Source organism: Salvelinus sp. IW2-2015, unplaced genomic scaffold, assembly GCF_002910315.2.
Source record: "Salvelinus sp. IW2-2015 unplaced genomic scaffold, ASM291031v2 Un_scaffold3894, whole genome shotgun sequence".
Classification (NCBI taxonomy): Eukaryota; Metazoa; Chordata; class Actinopteri; order Salmoniformes; family Salmonidae; genus Salvelinus; species Salvelinus sp. IW2-2015.
In genome coordinates, this window is record NW_019945168.1 from 34994 (window position 1) to 51219 (window position 16226).

The following is a 16226-nucleotide window of genomic DNA, read 5'->3' on the forward strand; positions in this document are numbered from 1 at the left end:
AAATACACTGGTAAGAGAGACAGTAAACACAGGGATAAAGACACTGGTACAGAGAGACAGAAACACAGGATAAATACACTGGTACAGGGAGAAGGAAACACAGGAAAATACACGGTAAGAGACACAGGAAACACAGGGATAAATACACTGCACGAGAGACAGGAAACAAAGGATTAAATACACTGCGTCTGTCACGACTTCAACCGAGCAGTGCTTCTCCTTCCCGTTCGGTGGCGCTCGGCGGTCGTCGTCACCGGCTACTAGCTGCCACTGACTCTTTTCCTCCCCTCCTTATGGTTTTATTTGTATCACCTGTGTTATGTTAATTGTAATTAGTGTGGCTTTATTTAGTCAGCCCCCGGACGCTTCTTTGTGCGGGATTGTTTCATTGTGGCTTTTGAGATTCGGGGTGGATATTATTATTGTGACTGGTTTGTTTATCGTGTCCGTTGTGGACGTTGTGTGACACCCGTACGTCCGTGTTGGCATTGTGTTTGCAGTTGAGTATTAAAAGACTCAAAGCAATTTGAACTCTGCTGGTCCTGCGTCTGACTTCGCACCTCCGGACCTTAGAACCGTTACGAATCCCGCACCAACTGGAGTCGCAGGCAGCAGCAGCCAACCCTCTCACGATGGAGGAACGGTTTCTCACACCCCGATCCTCCATCGGATCGCGATTCAGCCATGGACCAAGATGATGGAAGAATCGGAGCGATGGGAGAGAGTGGGGCTCCTCTCTCACCTTCGGCTCCACTTCCTCAGGACTCTCATCCCCCGGCTCCAGCGCGCTCCGTCTTAACGCTCCGAGGGATTAAATGAGCGGCGCGATGCCAGGGTTCTTACTCGCAGCTGGAGTATACCTGGCCACTGTTTCGCCCCACTCCCTCGGGAGCGGAGAGGGTGAGTGTCCTCGTGTCTCGCTGCCTAACGGTCTTGCTCTGGAGTGAGCCAACGCAGTCTGGAATGGCCCGGATCAAGCGAAGGAGCACTACCGGAGTATTACCCGTCGTTTTCGTGCCGTGTTTGACACCCCCCAGAGGCCAGCGGCGGGTGAGAGACTATTTCATCTCAGGCATGGAGAGGAGGAGCGCACAGGATTCGCCGCTGGAGTTCCGGACCTTGGCCGCGGGATCATGGGTGAACGACAGGGCCCTTATTGACCCTACCGGTTAGTCTCCGGGAGACAGTCCCGAGGAGCTGCCGTGTCGGGACATGCTCTGTCTTGGAATACTTATCGACAATGTCCATGTCCGACTGGACAATCTGCTGGCTGCCCGCGGGCGTTCGGAGAGTCTTGTGCGTCCAACCACCCGCGCCCGTGCTCCTCCCGATGAGTTGGGAGGGGCCGCGCCTAGGGTATCGGAGGAGGAGGCCTCCACTGCACCAGCTGTGGCGGAGAGGAACACACGGCCGATCGGTGGCTGGGGGGCTGTCTGGGAAGTGAGATGTCAGGCGGAACGCTTCTCGATCACCCCAGGTGAGTCAGCACCAAACTCACCAGAACCCCCTGTCGGGTCACATGTTTGTCCTCAATTTTTTTTCTTGATTTTTCCGCTCTTCTCCAGCATGGGCCCACTTAGTCGATTCAGGTGCAGCTGGGAACTTATGGATCGCGACTCGCCCGAGAGTTGGCTTCCGCCGTTGCCGATAGATTCTCCCTTTCCACGTAGCCCTAGATGCCGACCATTAGGTCAGGTGGGTCAGGGAGGCCACAAGTCCGCTGGACATGTGACCGCAGGGGAATCATAGGAAGTATCAGTCTCTTTATTATTGATTCGCCTGCGTTTTCCAGTGGTGCTGGGTATTCCTGGTTGGCCCGGCACAAGCCCAGTATTTCGTGGAGACAGGGGGTCTCCAGGGGTGGTCAGAGAGTGTTCTGGAAGGTGTCTGGGGCCAGTTGTATGGTCACGTCGGTGGAGAGTCCAGACCAGGGTTCACGGTGCGCATTCCCCCGAGTATGCCGATTTGGCAATCGCTTTCTGTAAAAGAAAGCGACGAAATTACCACACATCGACGGGTAGGGATTGTGCGATAGATCTCCAGTTAACGCTGCGGCTTCCCAAGAGTCACGTGTACCTTTGTCAAAGAGGAGACGTTGGCTATGGAGACATAATGTCGCGGAGTCTCTGGGACGGGTAATTCGGCCCTCCATCTCACCGTCTCCTCGAGTTTCTTTTTTGTGAAGAAGAAGGAGGAGGTTTGCGTCCGTGTATTGATTATAAGGTCTAAATGCCATCACAGTGGGTTTTAGAGTACCCATACCTCTCATCGCTTCGGCGGTGGAATCATTTCACGGAGCGCAGTTTTTACAAAATGGACTCAGGAGCGCGTACAGTCTGGTGGTATTCGGAAAGAGACGAGTGGAAAACCGATTTAGTACCACATCGGGCCACTATAGTACTGCGTCATGCCGTATGGGTTAAGAATGCTCTCAGTGTTTTCCAATCCTTTGTAGACGACATTCTCAGGGACCTGACGTGCAGGGGTAGTTGTGTATATCGTGACATTCTGATCTACTCAACTACTCAAGCCGCGCATGTACTCTGGTGCGCAAAGTGCTTGCAGACTGTGGAGCATGACCTATACGTCAAGGCTGAGAAGTGTGTGTTCCAAACAAGCCGTCTCCTTCCTGGTTATCGCATTTCCACCTCGGGGTGTGGTGGGAGTGACCGCATAAAGGCGTGCGTAATTGGCCGACTCCAACCACGGTGAAGAGGTGCAGCGGTTTTTGGGTTTTGCCAACTACTACCGGGATTTATCCGGGGGTCAGGTAGCGGCTCCCATTACCTCACTGCTAAAGGGGGCCCGGTGCGGTTGCGGTGGTCAGCGGCGGCGGACGGAGCTTTAAACCAGGTTGAAGGCTCTGTTCACGGATGCTCCGTGTTGGCGACCCGGATCCTCTTTAGCATCATAGTGGAGGTGGATGCGTCGAGGCTGGGGTGGGTGCGTGCTATCACAGCGCTCGGTACGCCACCAAAACTCCGCCCTGCGCTTTTCTCTAGTAAGCTCAGTGCAGCGGAGCGTAACTATGATGTGGGGGATCGGGATTGTGTACGGTGGTCAGGGCTCTGACGGTGTGAGACACTGGCTTGGGGGGCTAAGCACCCTTTTCTCATCTGGACGACCACAGAATCGGAGTATATTCGGGCAGCTCGGAGACTGAACCGCTCAGCAAGTGGGGCATTTTTCACGCCGTTTAGGTTCAGTGTCCTACAGACCCGGTTCCAAAACGTAAGGCTGACGCACTGTCTCGCCTTACGACACGGAGGATGGACCACCGAGCCCACTCCCATCATCCCGCACCTCGAGGCTGATGCGCTAGCTCGGTATGGGAGGTGACTCGGACAGCGAGCGGGCGTTACGGGCGGAACCCGCGCCTCTCAGTGCCGGCGGGCCGTAAGTACGTACCGCTTGGTGTTCGGGACCGGACTGATTCGGTGGGCTCATGTCTACCCTCCTCGGGTCACCCTGGGTGACTGAGGGACAGTGGGGAGCTTCGGGGAAGGTATTGTGGCTACTTAGCTCGGGACGTTAGGGTTTATGTCTCCTCCTGTTCGGTATGCGCTCAGAGTAAGGCTCCTAGGCACCTTCCTAGAGGGAAGTTGCAACCCTCCCGTCCACAACGGCCAATGGTCTCATTGCCGTGGACTTCTGACCGATCTTCCCCTCTCAGGAAACACTACGGTTCTGTAATTGTGGATCGGTTTCTAAGTCTGCCGTTCCTCCCGTTGCCCTATCCCTACTGCCTACAGACTGCGAAGCCTTATTCACTCACTGTCTTCCGGCACTACGGGTGGCCGAGGACATCGTTTCTGATCGGGCCCCCAGTTCACGTCCCGAGTATGGAGGGCGTTCATGGAGCGTCTGGGGGTCACGGTCAGCTGACTTCCGGTTTTCACCCCGAGAGTAAGGCAGGTGGAGAGAGTGAACCAGGAGTCTGGGTAGGTTTCTGCGGATCCTATTGCCAGAGGCCAGGGGAGTGGGCGAGATACAGTCCTGGCGAGGATGGTCAGAATCACTACGCACTCCTCTACTAATGTGTCCCTTTCAGGTGTGTGTTGGGGTACCAGCGTCTGGCACCATGCATCCGAGCAGACTGAGGCTCCTGCGTGGAGGAGGGGGTACAGCGCTCCAAGGAGACCTGGGGGCCGTCCAGGGTCCTTCAACAGGCCACTAGAGGCAGAAGAAGGAGCGCTGACCGCACCTGAGTGAGGCTCCCGTGTTTGTACCGGGGAAAGGTTGGCTCGACCGAAACCTACCTCGCTTGCCCTGCGAAGCTGAGCCGCAGTGTGTAGGGCCTTCAAAGTCCTGAGGAGAATAAACGAGGTCTTATCGATTAAAACTCCCTTCCTATTATCGTATTAACCCTCGTTTCATGTGTCTCTCCTCAGGCCGGTGGTAGCTGGTCCCCTGCAGGACGGTGAGGTGCCGGAGTCCGCCCCCCTCTGGACATCGAGGGGTCCGGGTACACGATACGGCCATTCTGGACTCGAGACGCGGTGAGGGGCCTGCAGTACCTCGTGACTGGGAGGGGTAGGTCCGGAGGAGAGTGCTGGGTACGGTGGAGGACATTTTGGATCCATCTATGTTAAGGGATTTCCATCGCCTCCATCCGGATCGGCCCGCGCCGTCCTCCGGGTCGACCTCGAGGCGGTGTCGCGCGTGCGGGAGCCGCGTCAGAGGTACTGTCACGACTTCAACGAGGCAGGCTCTCCTTCCGTTCGTGTGCGCTCGGCGGTCGTCGTCACCGCCTACTAGCTGCCACTGACTCTTTTCCTCCCTCCTTATGTGTTTATTTGTATTCACCTGTGTTCAGTTAATTGTTAATTAGTGTGGCTTTATTAGTCGCAGCCCGACGCTTCTTTGTGCGGGATTGTTTCATTGTGGGGCTTTTGGATTTCGGGAGTGGTATTATTATTGTGGACTGTTTGTTTATCGTGTCGTTGGACCATTGTGTGTGACACCCAGTAGTCCGTGTTGGACATTTGTGTTTGCAAGTTAGTATTAAAAGACTCAACATATTGAAGCTCTGCTGTTCCTGCGTCTGACTCGCACCTCCCGACACTCAGACGTTACAGGTACAGAGAACAGGAAACACAGGGATAAATACACTGGTACAGAGAGACAGAAACAAGGGATAAATACACTGGTACAGAGAGACAGAAACACAGGGATAAATACACTGGCACAGAGAGACAGGAAACACAGGATAAATACACTGGTACAGAGAGACAGAAACACAGGGATAAAACACTGCACAGAGAGACAGAAACACAGGGATAAATACACTGGCAGAGAGACAGGAAACACAGGGATAAATAACTGTACAGTAGACAGGAAACAACAGGGATAAATACACTGACACAAGAGACAGGAACACAGGGATAAATACACTGGCACAGAGAGACAGGAACACAGGGATAATACACTGGTACAGAGAGACAGGAAACACAGGGATAAATACACTGGCACAGAGAGACAGGAAACACAGGGATAAATACACTGGCCCAGAGAGACAGGAAACACATTGATAAATACACTGGCACAGAGAGACAGGAAACACAGGGATAAATACACTGCACAGAGAGACAGGAAACACAGGGATAAATACACTGCCCAGAGAGACAGGAAACACAGTGATAAATACACTGGCACAGAGAGACAGGAAACACAGTGATAAATACACTGGCACAGAGAGAAGGAAACACAGGGATAAATACACTGGCACAGAGAGACAGGAACAACAGGGATAAATAACTGGTACAGAGAGACAGGAAACACAGTGATAAATACACTGGTACAGAGAGACAGAACACAGGGATAATACACTGCACAGAGAGACAGGAAACACAGGGATAAATACACTGGAATAATAAGCGACACCTGGAGGGGGTGAGACAATCACAAGGACAGGATGAAACAGATCCATAAAAAGTAACTTCCCCAAATCATTATAACAATATTTTGTGTTTTCATTCACTGGTGGCAAAACAAAACACTGTACTCTGATCGTACAGTATATGTAATTATAAAACAAAATATATTAAGATTTATAGATATAAGATCTTTACTCTGACAGAAATGCTCAAACTACTTAAATAGATGAAGAGGAAAGAGGAGAAAGTTTAGATTTGGAAAAGGACATATTTGCATCTGTAACGTCCTGACCAGAGTTCTTATGTGTTTTGCTTGTTTAGTGTTGGTCAGGACGTGAGCTGGGTGGGAATTCTATGTTGTGTGTCTAGTTTGTCTGTTTCTGTGTCCAGCCTAATATGGTTCTCAATCAGAGGCAGCTGGTAATCGTTGTCCCTGATTGAGAATCATATATAGGAGGCTTGTTTMMTGTTGGGARTTTGTGGGTGATTGTTTCCTGTCTCTGTGTTTGTMTTCTGCACCAGATAGGTCTGTCTCGGTTTTCACATTTGTTATTTTGTTGTTTGTATAGTGTTCCCGTTTATTGTCAGATTAAACATGTTGAACACTAACTGCGCTGAATTTTGGTCCTCTCCTTCGACTATGGAAGAAAACCGTTACAGCATCTCTGCATGCAGGTGATTATATCTATTGAATGATATGACTGCGTGGGACTTATCCAAGGCTCTGTAAGCATCAACAGCAAAGTACAGAGATACAGTACTGTATGTAGCTGTGGTGTGCAAGAAAACAAGGGTACAACATCAATAAAGTTTATCCCATTCATTTTTTGTTTTCTGTGGTTTAGTTGGTTCAGGCAGCAGGTAGCCTAGTGGTTAAACGCGTTGAGCAAGTAACTGTAAGGTCTCTGGTTTGAATCCCCGAGCCGGCAAGGTGGAAAAATCCGCCGTTCTGCCCTCGAGCAAGGCAGTTAACCCCCAGAAACAACTGTTCCCCGGGTGCCATTGACGTAGATTAAGGCAGCCCCCCCACACCTCTGTGATTTAGACAGTTTGGGTTAAACGCGGAAGACATTTTTGGTTGAATGCATTCAGTTGTGGAACTGACTAAGTATCCCCTTTCCCTTCTTTTACATGCAGAAATCAACATTTGCGTTTTGTCTGCTGGGTCCATATTTTACCTTTTGTCTTGTCCTCATGTTCTGACCCAGCAGTGGACACTAGAGAACCTGGGCATTTTCAAAAGAGGGTTTAAATCAGAATCACTCACACAGTCACCATTGCTGTACTATTTATTACCACGTATCTGAGCTGCTCAACCATGTCACTATTCACTTCAGCACTTATCATAGTATATACATGTTCTTATTGTGTATATATTTCTACCGAACATTACAATTTCTTAAAATGTTTACATCTCATTACTTGTTTGTGTTTTCTTTTGTTGATAATGTGTAGTGCACTGTTGATGAGAGCTTGTAAGTAAGCATCTCACTGTACCATTTATTACCCCGTATCCTGTGCATTTGACCAATAACATTTAATTTGAAGTACATTTACATGCACCAGGAATGTTACCTGGTGAAATTAAGCTGACAACACACATATATATATATATATATATATATATATATGCACACACACTATAGATATAGCAAGAACAGAACAATTACACATGAGAAATGATATGTAAGTAATTGTGTATCTGACTATATTAGAATAGCAATACTGCAATCAAACGTAACTTGGTTATAAAGCCAAATGAATGAACTTTGAAGCCAAAATAATATTACATGGTTGAGATTAATACACTTATTTTGGACAATTAATTCCACAGATACAAGATCGTCATGTTTTAGGGGTGAATCTTAACTTGCTCTTTTAATAAATGTTTCACTTTGTGCCAATCAATGCATAACAAAGAGAAGATCTGACCTAAGRGGAAGTTAGGATTCACCCCCTTATCACCAGAATCACATAATTAATCTATTGTCTTTGTTTAGCTTTTTTTTTTCAAACATTGAAAGAAAATGTCTCCTAACCTGCAAGTATCAACAGGAATGGGAACCACGAGCTTCTTCCTCCTCTTCTTCCTCCTTTTAGAGGCACCTGGGAAACTGATGAGCCGATAGTCAACAACAGTGTAAAGGTCAATGTAAAGCTGTTAACAGATTAGAATTGTTATTTACGTGTTTGTTATGCCAAACCAGATAAACCTGTCTCATTGTCTTTTGGCTTTGGCACTAAGCCAAATGCTGAAGTTAAAGAATTCAACAGATGAACTCTATTTTTTATTTTTTTTGCAATAAGATGTTATTATATCATTAGAATTGCAATGACAAAACTGAATTATTTGCAATTACACAGAGTAGGAAGTTAAAATGCGTTGATTGCCAGAAAATGCACACTATGAGGATTCAATGAATGCAATAACTAGTACAATCAAAGGACGTTGTTTAAATGTTATTTTTGTCAATTGTTTGGTCTCGAAAATATCTTAGCACATTTCATATTCRCCCCTATCTAATTTCAAATGACAGAATACACAGCATTAAGTACTGGCTTTTTAGTACTGCCTTTTACCTCGATTGTTGTTGACTGTCATTTTCGTCTGTCTCTTCCTTGATTGTGTTCACCTGAGAGGGAAAAACCTGCAGTCCTCAGTCCTCTACACACACACTCCTGGAGGTTTGGATGCAGTGTGCCTAAAACACCTCCAGACATACTTACTTGTATGATGGGCGTAACACTCATCACATTCCAGGCTGACTATATTGCTGACGTTGCATTGCATCGATCATCAGATTGCTATATCATATGATGTGGTTAGCTGATGTGTCGTTCCACCAATTCAGTGCCTTTTGAGAAGTGTTACTTTGTAAAATAATATATGATTTTACTTAATTGTTATAGTCTGTTATAAAGAGCACATGTTCAACTTCATAAAAAAACACATTTTCCCATCTCAAGAAAAGTACTATAGTAAGTGCCTGTTAAGTGGCAAATCAAAAAACAGTGTTGACTGTAACAAAGCTGACTGTAACAGGGTTAACGACCTCATCTTAAATCAGCCATCAATCCCCTCGTGACAGGGSRTTCACAATGAAGGTCAAACTTGTAGACATTTTTGGATTAAGTGGGTTGAAATCTTCCTAGAAGTGACACAGGGTTGACAGAGGGAATGTTGGCAATTTAGCAAGACTTTACTCATAATAGGAATATTCATATTATCCAGATTGGTCTATATTAAAGAGCACTTCCTGTAATATAACAGGCTTTTAAAATTAATAAAAAGGCACTCTTTTCATGGAACGACCCTGATAGGTTAAACACCCATCCAGGCGTTGTGAGATCTGACAGGTGTCAGGCCTGGTGACTATTATGATCAGTATTGTGATGTGTCATGGGTGGGGCAGAGAATCAAACCGCCCGTTTTCTTCCCTCAAAATAATACATTTCTGRGAAACTGACATCTATGCAGCAAAGATTCCACCTCCCACTAACCTCAGGTGACACGATCKGTGAATGTTCAGTTCATTACCGGCCTACTGTATAAACAYGTGGGGCCCATAATGACCTACTTACATAGGTGGGGCCTATAAAATACAGAACATATCTTGGCACAGAATAGATTCATACTTAAGCCAAACAGGAACAAATACTTTAAGTTCTCCAGTGAGTCAACACAACTATGAATGTGGTACAACAAGACAGACAGCATAATAAACTCCTCACAACACCGTGAAGTTTAACGGGGACGCCTTTCACTAATCAAGATTGTCACTGCTCTAGACCATGATGTAAAAGTGAGTTACATTTCATCCCTCCCCTTTTCCTGCTTAATCTGTTCACTATCACTTAGAGACGGACGAGATTCTTGAAGAAAGCACTAAGGCTTTTCAGATATGTTTTTATTTTTTAATGAGGTGATTTAACACTTTTGACTTTCCATGTAACCAATATAAAGCAAGCCAAGGAGAAACGCTTTAGGTTTTCCAGTGAGCCAACCCTGGAATTAATATGTTGCAACAAGACAGATGGTAGAAACAGATAGCAGAAACTCCCAATAACAAGACAGATGGTAGAAACAGATAGCAGAAACTCCCAATAACAAGACAGACAGCAGAAAACAGATGGCAGGAAACTCCCAATAACAAGGACAGTCAGGCAGAAACAGATAGCAAGAAACTCCCAATAACAAGACATCAGCAGAAACAGATAGCAGAAACTCCCAATAACAAGACAGTCAGCAAGAAACAGATGGCAGAAACTCCAATAACACAGACAGATGGCAGAAAACAGATGGCAGAAACATCCATACATAAGAAGACAGATCAGCAGAAACAGATGGCAGAACGTCCTACAAAGAAAGACACAGCAGAAACAGATGCAGAAACTCCCAATAACACAGAAAACAATATCCAGAAACAGATGGCAGAAACTCCTCAAAAAGACAGCACAGCAAAAAACGATCAGAAACGTCTACAAAAAGACAGCAGCAGAAACAATGGCAGAACGTCTACAAAAAGACAGACGCAGAAACAGATGGAGAAAGTTACCAAAGACAGTCAGCAGAAACGCATGCAAAAACTCTAGCAAAAATACAGACAGCAAGAAACAGATAGCAGCAACTTCTAACAATGCCATTTATTTAACAGGTGTTATTATTATATGATAACAGAAGTAAACCAGCCGTTAACTTAATGCAAAATATATTTCTTTAGTTGCACGAATGTTCAGTATTTTGTAACACAGAAATCCTCATCTCATCCATTATAAGTTGTCCCAATTAAACAATAGTATGTTAATTTGCCCACTAGTATGTGGAATGCAGACTCTGGCGCTAAGCTCACACCCAGCAGAGGTCAGGACCCTAGAAAGCAATATAAATGTCATTAACCATAAAATTCATTTGGAATTACAGGAATATCTTTAAATGCGCACAATTTTCTCTCAGCCTAATGAAAAATGTGTAGAATTAGCAAGAAATTAGCTCAGAGATTATTGATGTTGAATCCTTGTCTGTAGGGAAACTTCATCTTTATAGTCAGTTTAGTTTGGGATTCGGCATTATTTGACTTTAAAATATAACATTTAGGCAAATTATACGGAAAAGATTTGTTTAGGGAATTTTCTAAATCCTTTAAACTATTATTAATTTCCATTTGTCCCTATGCCTGGAAATCCCTGTCAGAGTAAAAGATCCTAAACTAAAAAAAGTGTTTAAAATTAAAGCAAATGGCAATAATGGATGTTAACTGGAAAAATATTTATCGTTTCTTGCAGTAGCCATCTGTGACTTTTAAGAAGTATATCTATTGGTGTTCATGTCTTTAGTCCAGTCTAGGGTTTGGCCGTAGGGGGATATCCTTGTGTCACCTCTCCAGCGACTCCTGTGGCGGCCGGCGCAGTGCGCGCTAACCAAGGGAGGCCAGGTACACGTTTTCTCCGACACATTGGTGCGGCTGCTTCCGGGTTGGAGCACGCTGTGTTAAGAAGCAGTGCGGCTTGTGGGTTGTGTGCGGAGTACGCATGGCTTTCGACCTTCGTCTTTCCCGAGCCGTACGGAGTTGTTGCGATGAGACAAAATAGTACAGTTATAGGATGATCCACGAAATTGGAGAAAATGGATAAAATTTATTAAAAAGAAAAAAAAAAAAAAGAGAACCCAAAGGGCTCTCATGTTAGGCGTGACACTGAACCTGTTGTGCCCATATTTTAGTGTTTAAATACACTTTTGTGGTAGTTTCTGTCACTGACTCCACCAGAGAATAGGTGGAATCATTTTAAAGTTGCATAAACACAAGGCGTAATAAATGATAAAGAGTTAAAACCACATTCAAGGTGTTCAGCAATCTGTCAGTCAACCATTTGTATCAGCAAACTAACAGTGTGACGTTAGTCAGTACTGATAAAACCTGAGGTGGTCCTCCACAGCAACAACCTGCTATAGTGTGGCGTGTTGACACAAGATACAGTATACTGCACTATCTCTGCACTAAAAGGTACAGTATACTGCACTATTCTGCACTAAACAAGGTACAGTATACTGCACTATCTCTGACACTAAACAGATACAGTATACTGCACTATCTCGGCACTAAAACAAGTACAGCTATACTGCACTATCTCTGCACTAAACAGGTACAGTATACTGACACTATCCTCTGCAGCTTAAACAAGTACATAGATACTGCACTATCTCTGCAACTAAACAAGTACAGATACTGCACTATCTCTGCACTAAACAAGTACAGTATACTGCACTATTCTACACTAAACAAGGGACAGCTATCTGGCACTATCTCTGCACTAAACAAGGTACAGTATACTGCACTATCTCTGCACTAACCAAGGTACAGTATACTGCACTATCTCTGCACTAAACAAGGTACAGTATACTGCACTATCTCTGCACTAACCAAGGTACAGTATACTGCACTATCTCTGCACTAAACAAGGTCAATGTTTCAGGTAAAAGTCTAACCATGGTTCTCCATTCACTGTTCACAATATTAAAATGTGTATAAATACAAACAAATTGTAATCATATGATTATTTACACAAATATTAACATACCTGTTATCAATAAAAAGTCTACATAATATTGTGCTTCAGTTATTAAAATACTTTAGATTGTTGTACAACATTTAAATAGTAAATTAGTTAAGTTGAATACTCACTTTTAATGTGGTTGCACAGATCTGTATATTGTTGTCTGCTGTTGTCACAGAGAGCTGAAGCAGTGGTCCTGCTGGTTTTGCATAGCCAGATGCCCCAAGTGGGTGGAGATTTACCTTAAGGACCAATGGAATGGTCTAAAACTCATGCAATACTAAAACGCCCAATGTGCTGCAGCTTACATTCTGTTAAGTTTCATTTTCCCAGCACTTACTCAATTCTAGCCAATGAGAGAATGTTGCTAGGCAAACATTGTTCTACTCAGGATAGGCTAAATCTGAATTTTGATTGGGTTTCGCTGTTCAACCATGGCTGCTTGCCAGAATCATAAGATAGGCCACGTCTTTGGATAAAATGGAATGTGTTGGATACGTAGAAGCCTACTGGGAAAAAATAGGTTAAAAATTAAATAACAAATAAAACTGCATTTTGAAATGTAACTGTATACTGTAACTTTATAGTTGCCTAACCTGGTCCCAGATCTGTTTCTGCTCTTTCCATCTCCATAGAGTACAACAGTAAGAGTCATAACACCCATAAAACCCAGCTGTCAAACAGGGAAATGGTTCCAATCATTTTTTCACCATTCATTTTTCACATAGAGGATTTTAGAAAAACTTAACTTAAAATGCTATGTCATAATATGTCTTATTAACAACTGACATAACTTGTCATAACCTATCATAACATGGTTATAACACTGTCATGACACATATTTAGACCTGACATACCTGACATATCTTGCATTATTTTATGGTTGGTTATGACACCTACATAAGAGTCAAACACACATGGGTAACTTTTTAATGGGTGGCTTTTACTTCAGTAAACATCATAAACATCAGCTGTTATAGAGTTATAAACATCAGCTGTTACAGAGTTATAAACATCAGCTATTACAGCATTATAACATCAGCTGTTACAGAGTTATAAACATCAGCTGTTAACAGTTATAAACACAGCTTCAAGTTAACTCACTGTTACAGAGTTTATAAACATCAGCTGTTATCAGAGTTATAAACCATCAGCTGTTACAAGAGTTATAAAACATTCAGCTGTTACAGAGTTATAAACATCAGCTGTTACAGAGCTTAAAACATCAGCTGTTATAGAGTTATAAACAATCAGCTGTTACAGAGTACAAAACATCAGCTGTTACAGAGTTATAAACATCAGCTTGTTACAGAGTTATAAACAATCAGCTGTTACAGAGTTTTAAACATCAGCTGTTAGAGTCTATAAACATCCAGCTGTTACAGCAGGTTATAAACATCAGCTGTTAAGTATAACATCAGTCCTTTACAGAGTTATAAACATCAGTGTTACAGAGTTATAAACATCAGCTGTTACAGAGTTATAAACATCAGCTGTTATAGAGTTATAAACATCAGCTGTTACAGAGTTTAAACATCAGGTTACCAGAGTTAAAACATCAGCTGTTACAGAGTTAAACATCAGCTGTTGTATAAAAAAAAAAATTTTTTTTTTTTCAAAAAAGTTTTTACAGAGTTATAAACATCAGCTGTTACAGAGTTATAAACATCAGCTGTGTACAAGAGTTATAAACATCAGCTGTACAGAGTTATTAAAACAATCAAGCTGTTACAGAGTTATAAACATCAAGTGTTACAGATTATAAACATCAGCTGTTACAGGAGTTATAAAACATCAGCTGTTACAGAGTTTATAAACATCCAGCTGTTACAGGTTATAAACAATCCAGTTGTTACAGAGTTATAAACATCAGCTGCAATCCAGAGATACAAAACATCAGCTGTTACATAGTATTAAACAGTATTAAAGCAATCACTACAGGTCAAAATATCATTAGTTAATCAATTACAATCAAACCAGTAGTTGTAAACCATGGGTGTCAAACTCTGCCAAATTTGGCCCGCGGGGTAAGTATATTTGGCCGCGAGACCGAATACCAAATTACTACTAGAGCTGCCCGCCGGTATTATACAGCGCATTCACCGCTAAATTTACTACGAATCCCATAATGCTCTGCTGTTTGTTTTCCGCGGCGCCAATCAGGACAGGACCCGAAACGCCCTCTCCTGCTTGACAGTAGTCATAGGCCAAATAGAGTACAAACTGTCAGCGCGCTGATCCCTTCCAAAAATTGGCCGAAAAGAAAAGCAGAAAACAGGACTTTCTGGACAAGTGGGGAGGCAGAATATCTTGTTGACATATGTAAAAGACAAACCTGTTTGGCTTGTTGTGGAGTCAACGTGGCTGTAAGTAAGGAGTACAACATTAGACAGACACTATGAAACGGGAAACACCATGACAAATACAGACCTTACATGGACTCAAAGGAGCCAGAAAGTAGAGGAGATGGAAAAAGAAGTGTTGTTTCACAACAGAATATGGGTCAAAAAGCAACAGGCCAAGTGAGGCTGCTGTACAAGGCTAGTTATATAGTGCCAGCAGAGATCGCAAAATCAGCCCGGTCCTTTAATGAGGGAGAGTTCGTGAAAAAAGTGCATGATGAAAGTTTGTGACCTCGTATGCCCAGAGAAAAAGCAAGCCATTTTCAAACGTGAGCCGGAGCAGGAACACAGTAGCTGGATCGGCACATGTGATCTTGCCACCAATCTGTATGACCCAGCGGATGGAAAAAGGGAAAAAGATTAGCAGATTCAGAGCCTGAGCCCAGAACATTGGCATAACTAGCATCCAAAGAAGAGATGCCAGTATCTGGCTTGGGCACATCAGATTAGAGCAGTGTGCAATAATTATACGTTTTCTTTGGTGACTTTTTCTTGCTGACAAGGCATGGGCTTGAATGGTTATTGATTTATTTATCATTTTATTTTGGAAAATTATTAGCCAATGGAAAGTTTAATTGTGCGTTATTTAAAATCAGAAGGCTGCAATAGAAAAGAGGCATACGATTTTTTATTTAATTGTATTTATTTAATAAATGAATGCCATTGATGTGTTTTTTCATTTGGAAAATTCGATTTTGCATGTCTCCACTATTAAATTATATATTGTATGGTAATAAAGTGATGCTTGTTTCATATTCAATGTTTAAAGCAAACTTGTTTGGGTCCCATTATTAAAAGTTCATTTGTTCAATGTTTGGCCCGCGACTTTGTTCAGGTTTTTACATTTTGGCCCACTGGGTATTTGAGTTTGACACCCCTTTGTTAAACTAATCAGATTCAGACAGTGTCCACAGAATGTCATCACTATAATACAACAGCGAAGTAATCAAGTGTCCTCGGTTTCTGAACTTTGACTTTCAGTAAACTACTTCTGGTGTCATTTACTAAAAACACTGCAGATGTCAGCTCAAATTTCTAACTGCGCCCTTCTCTGAAGTTTTATCTGGTCTTCTCTGAGTTTTATCTGGTCTTCTCTGAGTTCTATCTGGTCTTCATCTGAGTTCTATCTGTCTTCTCTGCAGTTCTATCTGGTCTTCGCTGAGTTCTATCTGGTCTTCTCTAGTTTATCTGGTCTTCTCTGAGTTCTATTCGGTCTTCTCTGAGTTCTAATTCTGGTCTTCTACTGAGTTCTATTTTGAACTTCTCTGAGTTCTATCTGGTTCTTGCTCTGAGTTCTATCGGGTCTTCTCTGCGTTCTATTTGGTCTTCTCTGAGTTTCTATCTGGTCTTCTCTGAGTTCTAATCTGGTCTTCTCTGAGTTCTATCTGCGTCTTTC

General features: G+C 43.6%; 1 protein-coding gene across 1 annotated transcript in view; it reads right to left on the bottom strand.

Moving 5' to 3' along the window:
- LOC112076631 (GTPase IMAP family member 7-like) overlaps positions 1 to 8554 on the bottom strand; it is a 23114-nt gene extending 14560 nt beyond the window's left edge. Inside the window, exons 1-3 of the mRNA XM_024143351.2 lie at positions 8457 to 8554; positions 7916 to 7990; positions 7055 to 7102 (exon numbers count right to left, since the gene is read on the bottom strand). Of these exons, the coding sequence (XP_023999119.1) occupies positions 7055 to 7102; positions 7916 to 7990; positions 8457 to 8478 (145 nt within the window). The 5' untranslated portion in view covers positions 8479 to 8554. The remainder of the gene's footprint in view (positions 1 to 7054; positions 7103 to 7915; positions 7991 to 8456) is intronic.
- Between the last annotated feature and the right edge of the window lie 7672 nt (positions 8555 to 16226).